This window comes from Sapajus apella, unplaced genomic scaffold (assembly GCF_009761245.1).
Source record: "Sapajus apella isolate SASKATOON/1434 unplaced genomic scaffold, GSC_monkey_1.0 scaffold2590, whole genome shotgun sequence".
Lineage (NCBI taxonomy): Eukaryota > Metazoa > Chordata > Mammalia > Primates > Cebidae > Sapajus > Sapajus apella.
Genome location: NW_022439516.1, coordinates 594 through 9,280, shown reverse-complemented (window position 1 = coordinate 9,280; position 8,687 = coordinate 594). Strand labels below are relative to the sequence as shown.

General features: G+C 45.8%; 1 protein-coding gene across 1 annotated transcript; it reads right to left on the bottom strand.

The window, feature by feature from the left end:
* Positions 1 to 63: 63 nt before the first annotated feature.
* On the bottom strand, positions 64 to 8,346 carry LOC116547285 (homeobox protein NANOG). Its single transcript, XM_032273278.1, has 4 exons — positions 8,192 to 8,346; positions 3,956 to 4,218; positions 1,084 to 1,170; positions 64 to 837 (listed from the first exon to the last, which is right to left on the bottom strand). The coding sequence occupies exons 1-4, from the start codon at positions 8,340 to 8,342 to the stop codon at positions 415 to 417; spliced, it is 924 nt and encodes a 307-aa protein (XP_032129169.1). The 5' UTR covers positions 8,343 to 8,346; the 3' UTR covers positions 64 to 414.
* Positions 8,347 to 8,687: the final 341 nt, after the last annotated feature.

The following is an 8,687-nucleotide window of genomic DNA, read 5'->3' as shown; positions in this document are numbered from 1 at the left end:
AAAAAAAAAAAAAAAAAAAGTAAAGCCTCCCAATCCCAAAAAATAGGAACATACCTTCATCACACCAATTTATACTTTATTTCTTATTCTTGAGGTTAAATTCTAAACCCTAAAGATATCCAGACTAGTATTAGATCTACTTATCTCTAGCCAGAGACAGCGTCTATCACGGTGTCCTGAACAGCCAAGGTTATTAAAACATCTTTTCTCCAGGAAGATCCAACAGGATAAAACCAAGAAACCTCTCTGATTAGGCTCCAACCATACCCCACCCTCCATTCAGATTGGCTGGGTAGGCATAATGTAAACAGAACACCTGGTTTCCAAACAAGAAAAATCCTATGAGGGAGGGGAGGTGGGGAGAGGAAGGATTCAGCCAGTGCTCAGAGTGAAACTGAGTCATGTCAGTTCCATTCATCTCCACCCATCTTCAGGTGGCATGTTCGTGGAGTAGTTTAGGAATAAATCCATGGTTTGTGGAGTACTCAAATACCTAGTGGTCTGCTGTATTACATTATGGCTTTCCCCAGAAGTTTCCAAGGCAGCCTCCAAGTCACTGGAGGGAGAATTTGGCTGGAACTGCATGCAGGACTGCAGAGGGTCCTCCCCACAGTTATAGAAGGGACTGCTCCAGGCCTGAGTGTTCCAGGACTGCGTGCACCAGGTCTGAGTGTTCCAGGAGTGGTTGGTCCAGGACTGGATGTTCCGGGTCTGGTTGCTCCAGGTTGAATTGCTCCAGGTCTGGTTGTTCCATACCGGAAAGTTCCCAGTTGTGTTCACCAGGCATCCCTGGTGGTAGGAAGAGTAGAGGCTGGGGTAGGTGGGTGCTGAGGCCTTCTGAAAGAGAAGGAAGGATTAACAGAAAGGGTACAAAGACAACCACAGCGGTCTGTGACTGGAGCTATGTGTTTCAGGGATGGACAAGATTGAAAGATCACTGAAAGGCCGGGCGCGGTGGCTCACCTGAGGTCGGGAGTTCAAGACCAGCCTGACCAACATGATGAAACCCCGTCTTTAACAAAAAAAAAAAAAAGGAAAAGAAAGATCACTGAAAGGAAAAAACAGAATCAAGTTTCCTGTAACCTGAGTCGCATCACTGGTATTCCTTGGCCAGTTGTTTTTCTGCCACCTCTTAGATTTCATTCTCTGGTTCTGGAACCAGGTCTTCACCTGCAGGAAAAAAATGACAAAAATTGTAAAATATTAGTAATACAGAAGTACTTTGAATAAAAGAATACTGCTGCCGGGCGTGGTGGCTCACGCCTGTAATCCCAGCACTTTGGGAGGCCGAGGTGGGTGGATCACGAGGTCAAGAGATCGAGACCATCCTGGTCAACACGGTGAAACCCCATCTCTACTAAAATTACAAAAAATTAGCTGGGCATGGTGGCGCGTGCCTGTAATCCCAGCTACTCAGGAGGCTGAGGCAGGAGAATTGCCTGAACCCAGGAGGCGGAGGTTGCGGTGAGCCGAGATCGCACCATTGCACTCCAGCCTGGGTAACGAGAGCGAAACTCCGTCTCAAAAAAAAAAAAAAAAAAAAAAAAAAAGAATACTGCTAACATTTATTCCTGCCGGTGCCATGTCTCAGGCCTATAATCTCAACACTTTGGAAGGACAAAGTGGGCAGATTGCTTGAGCCCAAGAGCTCAGGCCAGCCTGGCCAACATAAGGAAACCCATCTCTACAAAAATACAAAAAATTAGCTAGGTGTAATGCTGCATGTCTGCAGTCCCAGCTTCTCAGGAGGTTGAGGTGGGAGGATCATTTGCACCCAGGAAGTAAATGTTGCAGTGAGCAGAGATTGTACCACTGCACTCTAGCCTGGACGACAAAGCAAGACTGTTCTCAAAAAAAAAAAAAGACATTTGGATAGAAAATAAAGTCTAGCTAAGGCCAGAAGTGGTGGTTCATGGCTGTAATCCTAGTGCTTTGGGAGGCTGAGGCGGGTGGATCGCATGAACTCCATCCTGGCCAACATGGTGATACCCAGGCTACTGAAAATACAGAAAAATTCGCCAGGTGTAGTGGTGGACGGCTATAATCCCAGCTACTTGGGAGTCTGAGGCAGGAGAATCCCTTGAACCTGGAGGTGGAGATTTCATTCATTTGTTTGTTTTGTTTTTTTTTTGAGACGGAGTTTGGCTCTCGTTACCCAGGCTGGAGTGCAATGGCGCGATCTCGGCTCACCGCAACCTCCGCCTCCTGGGTTCAGGCAATTCTCCTGCCTCAGCCTCCTGAGTAGCTGGGATTACAGGCACGCACCACCATGCCCAGCTAATTTTTTGTAGCTTTAGTAGAGACGGGGTTTCACCATGTTGACCAGGATGGTCTCGATCTCTTGACCTCGTGATCCACCCACCTCGGCCTCCCAAAGTGCTGGGATTACAGGCTTGAGCCACGGCGCCTAGCAATTTCATTCATTTGTACTTAAACCAGCCAAAGTAGAATTGATGTCATTACAACTTCTCATTATGCCAAATTATAACACCACTGCACTCCAACTTGGGCAACACAGCGACACTCGTGAGAAGGAAATAAAGGAAATAAAGCCTAGAAGAGGATAAGGCAATTAATGAAAGAAAATGACCAGGCCGGCGCGGTGGCTCACGCCTGTAATCCCAGCACTTTGGGAGGCCAAGGCAGGTGGATCACAAGGTCAGGAGTTCGAGACCAGCCTGGCCAAGATGTTGAAACCCCCGTCTCTACTAAAGATACAAAAATTAGCTGGGCATGGTGGCACACGCCTGTAATCCCAGCTACTCAGGAGGCTGAGACAAGAGAATCGCTTGAACCTGGGAGGCGGAGGTTGCAGTGAGCTGAGATCGTGCCATTGCACTCCAGCCTGGGTGACAGAGTGAGACTCTGTCTCGAAAAAAAAAAAAAAAAAAAAAAAAAAAATGACTAATAAGTAATGAACAGTGATTGGCCTTATTAGCAAGCAAATGCACACAGATAAAAACGAAACAAGCTGGAGTTTGCTGGCAGAAAGAAAAAAAAATTATTTTAATGAGAACCTGTGTGAGTACAGATTCTCCTAACCTCGCAAGTAGAGTTACATACTTCTTTTTGATTAAGAAAACATTGGACCGGGCACGGTGGCTCATACCTGTAATCCCAGCACTTTGGGAGGCTGAGGCAGGTGGATTGCCTGAGGTCAGGAGTTCGAGACCACCCTGGCCAACATAGTGAATTCCCATCTCTACTAAAACTACAAAAAATTAGCCAGGCATGGTGTCACATGTCTGTAATCCCAGCTACTTGGGAGGCTGAGGCAGGAGAGTCACTTGAACCCAGAAAGCAGAGGTTGCAGTGAGCAGAGATTGTGCCATTACACTCCAGCCTGGGCAACAAGAGCGAGATTCCATCTCAAAAAAAAAAAAAAAAAAGAAAAGAAAGAAAATGTTGACAAGATTTTCACAATATTGGTCTATGCAAGAAAAGATTGGTTGGGCCGGGCGTGGTGGCTCAAGCCTGTAATCCCAGCACTTTGGGAGGCCGAGGCGGGTGGATCACGAGGTCAAGAGATCGAGACCATCCTGGTCAACATGGTGAAACCGCGTCTCTACTAAAAATACAAAAAATTAGCTGGGCATGGTGGTGCATGCCTGTAATCCCAGCTACTCAGGAGGCTGAGGCAGGAGAATTGCCTGAACCCAGGAGGCGGAGGTTGTGGTGAGCCGAGATTGTGCCATTGCACTCCAGCCTGGGTAACAAGAGCGAAACTCCGTCTCAAAAAAAAAAAAAAAAAAAGACTGGTTAAATTATGTCACATTCACATAATATTTAATGAAATGAGGTGAAGAAAGTTACAAAAGCATTTCATCTTCATACTTAATTGCAAGTGCGGATGTGCTGACACACAGCACACACATCTATGTGCATCCACTGAGATCTTAGCCATGCAAATTAGCCTAATTTTTGTTCATCTTATTGCAATGACAAAACAAGCCACCTGTTTGTAGCTGAGGTTCAGGATGCTGGAAAGTTCTTGCATCTGCTGAAGGCTGAGGTATTTCTGTCTCTGAAATCTGTCATTGAGCACACACAGCTGGGTGGAAGAGAACACAGTTCTGGTCTTCTGTCTCTTGACCGGGACCTTGTCTTCCTTTGCTGTGGCGCTACTCTCTGCAGCAGTGGGTCGTTTGCCTTTGGGACTGGTGGAAGAATCTGGGCTGTCCTGAATAAGCAGATCCATGGAGGAAGGAAGAGGCGACACTGTTGGGAACAAATAAAAGGACGATTTTCTCTAAAACGTTTTTCAAATATTAAAATATACTGCTAATAAATTTGTTTTCAAAGTACTTTGGTAATCCCCACAACCCAAGCCCAAGTTCTAAGCAGTAAGGAGCACCTTCTTCTTCTTTTTTTTTTTTTTTTTTTTTTTTTTTTTGAGACTGAGTTTCGCTCTTGTTACCCAGGCTGGAGTGCAATGGCTCCATCTCGGCTCACCGCAACCTCCGCCTCCTGGGTTCAGGCAATTCTCCTGCCTCAGCCTCCCAAGTAGCTGGGACTACAGGCACGTGCCACCATGCCCAGCTAATTTTTGTATTTTTAGTAGAGACGGGGATTCACCATGTTGACCAGGATGGTCTCGATCTCTTGACCTCGTGATCCACCCGCCTCGGCCTCCCAAAGTGCTGGGATTACAGGCGTGAGCCACCGCGCCCGGCCCAGGAGCACCTTCTTTACCAACCCTGGACACTTTTTACAGTATTAATCCAAGAAGTCTCAATATCTCCGTTTTGCATGTTATGGATGGAGTTATCTCTAACGGCGTGCACGACAATACCATAGCTGAATGGTGCTACCACTTCTTTTTTTTATTGTTGAGTTGCAGTCTTCCTCTTGTTGACCAGGGTGGAGTCCACCGCAACTTGTGCCTCCTGGGTTCAAGTGATTCTCCTGCATCAGCCTCCTGAATAGCTGGGATTACAGACCTGCACCACCACCACATTGGGCAGTTTTTAGTAGAGACAGAGTTTCTCCATGTTGGTCAGGCTGGTCTCAAACTCCTGACCTCAGGTGATCCACCCGCCTCAGCCTCCCAAAGTGCTGGGATTTCAGACTTGAGCCACTCTGCCCTACCGGTGCTACCACTCTTTACTTTCAACTGATGCTAAAAAGCCCCGGCATTGGCTCCACCGATTTCCACCCACTGCATCTCACCCTAAATCACTTTGTTTAATGATCTTCATCACCACCTACATGACTGTTTAAATGACATGATTGCTGTGGTGGCTCACGCCTGCAATCCCAGAACTTTGGGAGATTAAGGCAGGCAGATCACTTGAGGTCAGGAGTTCAAGAGCAGCATTGGCCAACATGGCAAAACCTTAACTCTACTAAAAATTACAAAAATTAGCGAGGAGTGGTGGCACAAGCCTATAATCTCAGCTTCTGGGCAGGCTGAAGCAAGAGAATCGCTTGAACCCGGGAATCGGTGATTGCAGTGAGCTGAGATTGCACCACTACACTCCAGCCTGGGCGACAGAGTGAGATTGTATCTCAAAAATTAAAAATAAACAGGGGTGGGTGGGGCAAAAAAATAAAAATTAAACAATTAAAATCAAAAATAAAAACCAGGCTGGGCGCGGTGGCTCATGCCTATAATCCCAGCACTTTGGGAGGCCGAGGCGGGTGGATCACGAGGTTAAAAGATCGAGGCCATCCTGGTCAACAAGGTGAAACCCATCTCTACTAAAAATACAAAAATTAGCTGGGCATGATGGTGCATGCCTGTAGTCCCAGCTACTCGGGAGGCTGAGGCAGGAGAATTGCTTGAACCCAGGAGGTGGAGGTTGCGGTGACCCGAGATCGTGCCATTGCACTCCAGTCTGGGTAACAACAGCGAAACTCCGTCTCAAAAAAAAAAATAATAATAAAATAAATAAATAAGTAAAAACCAAAAAACATGCCGGGCACGGTGGCTCATGCCTGTAATCCCAGCACTTTGGGAGGCCGAGGTGGGTGGATCACGAGGTCAAGAGATCGAGACCATCCTGGTCAACATGGTGAAACCCCGTCTCTGCTAAAAATACAAAACATTAGCTGGGCATGGTGGCGCGTGCCTGTAATCCCAGCTACTCAGGAGGCTGAGGCAGGAGAATTGCCTGAACCCAGGAGGCGGAGGTTGCGGTGAGCCAAGATCGCGCCATTGCACTCCAGCCTGGGTAACATGAGTGAAACTCCGTCTCAAAATAAATAAATAAATAAATAAATAAAAACCAAAACCAGCAACTGACTGCCCAGCTCACAATGCTGGGACCAGCGGCAGATGTGAATTTGGATAGGCTTCTGTTTCAATCCCTTTCCTAGCTATCTGACCTCATCTCCAGCATTATTTATTAAAATGAGGTAACCAATTACAGTGGTCTAGCTGGGGCCTGGCATATACTGATTTTGTAACTAGAAATTAATTTCCTATAGTACTTAGACTTAGTCGTCACTTAAATACTTAATTGCTCTGAGGTGATCCCAGGGTTCAGCTCTCAATGCTATCCTGCACTCAGAGCAAATGGACAGGCTCTAAAACAGAAAAAAGTCAATCTCCTGCCTCTTAAAAGAGATCTGAAAAGCAGAGGAAGTCTTCAACTGATTATTAGAATTGGTGAAAATCCTAAATATTAACTAGCTATATAAACTGTCACTTTATGTGTGCTAAAGAAAACATGCCCACTTGCCCATTCCCAAACCCAGCCCTGTATTTTTAACACTGTAAATTATAAAGATGACAAGGTGCAGTGGCTCAAGCCTGTAATCCCAACACTTTGGGAGGCCGAGGCGGGCGGATGACCTGAGGTCAGAAGTTTGAGACCAGCCTGGCCAAGATGGTGAAGACCTGTCTCTACTAAAAAATACAAAAACTTAGACAGGCATGGTGGTGCATGCCTGTAATCCCAGCTACTCAAGAGGCTGAGGCAGGAGAATCACTTGAACCCGGGAGGCGGAGATTGCAGTGAGCCAAGATTGAGCCATTGCGCTCCAGCCTGGGCAACAAGAGCAAAACTCTCTCAAAAAAAAAAAAAAAGAAAAGAAAAACAAGGTGACATTCAAACCTAAGGCGCAAATACAGCAATCGTGTTTACTTATTCCTCTCACAACCTCATCTTTACAAGTGAGTTCATAATGTAAATGCAGTTTTTAAGCTGGTTTTTTTCTTAGCGCCCCACCCCCATTTTTAAGCTGTTTTATACCATCAGTGTTACCAAAGGCATTCACTTTTAAATTTTTTAAAACCTCTGAAAAATTGATTTTCAAGAAAGTGGTAACAGTTTTATGAGTATTCCTCACCCATTGCTGCTACCGTCAGAAGCATGAGTACTAGCACAGGTCTTGAAGTCAAATTGGACTTCTAGCTAAGTCCTATTTGAGTGTCAGTAGATTAAACTTTCTGGAATTAATCTTTACCAGAAAGTTGGGTCAACACTTCTCAGGGCCTTAGGAGAAGTAAACATGGGAGGCGCTCCCAAACTCAGTTGTCCAGTAACCTCCACAAACCCAGAGAATAGAGGAGAGCCAGCCATTACTGACACGGAAAGAATGTAATTACATAAATCACGTATTAATTACATAAATCTCATCATGATTTCCCTTGCCATTTTTGGCAAAACAAAAACATGATGCTATCCCGCAGCTGTGATGTCAGGTCTTCTGGTTAATTAGCAATAACATCTGCTATAACTGTGTGCCCAGTGCTATGTGAAGATGTACGCATCACCCTCATTTAACTATGACGATACATTTTTGTTTCCACCGTGCCTAAACCCATAGGTTCTCATATTTACAGTGCAGTGCTCAGCTGCCTAATTCTGTCCTTCAGCTCAGTGCACACTCCTGAGACCTGGGACAGAGTTCAAAGCGCAGGTGCCACCAAAGTTACAATCGAAAGGGGGGTTTCCAGAGGGCTGGTTGATAATATCACTTGCTTATTAGTGATGGGTATCATTGCTCAAGAGGGAAACGATCTCTTAATCCTCTCCTTCCCTTTTCCCTTAAGGAACTTGGCCTTTCAAGGATAAATCTTTTTGCACCAGGTGGGGTGGCTCACCCTGTAATCCTAGAAGTTAGCACTTTGGGAGGCTGAGGTGCATGATCACCTAAGGTCAGGAGTTCGAGATCACCCTGGCCAACATGGCAAAATCCCGTCTCTATTTAAAAAAAAAAAAAAAAGGATAAATTTGTTTCTTACCAGTCTCTGTGTGAGGCATCTCAGCAGAACACATTTGCAAGGATGGATAATTTTCTTCAGGCTCACAAATCACAGGCGCAGGTGAAGATTCTCCACAGTCGGATGCTTCGGAGCAAGGCAGGCTTTGTGAACAAACTGGATCCATACTCATGTTATTATTGGGGAAGAGAATGAAAAAATTTAAGACCTGGACTGAAAAAATGGCTAAGGCAGCCTTAAGACTTTTTTCTGGAAAATTTTAGAGAAATATGACCTCCAGAAGCAAAGTATCAGGAAGTTGGAATGAAGTGAGTCACCTCTGCAGTAACTGGAGGCAACCAGCTGAGTCCAGCAAAACGTTAACATCCTGGAGGCTCTAGATTTATAATGAAGGCTCTATCACCTTAGACCCACCCCTCCTGGCGGGCACACCCCCCTCCGACCCACCCTTGTGAATTCTCAGTTAATCCCGTCTGCCAGTCTCACCATGGCCATTGTAATGCAAAAGTAACGGCGC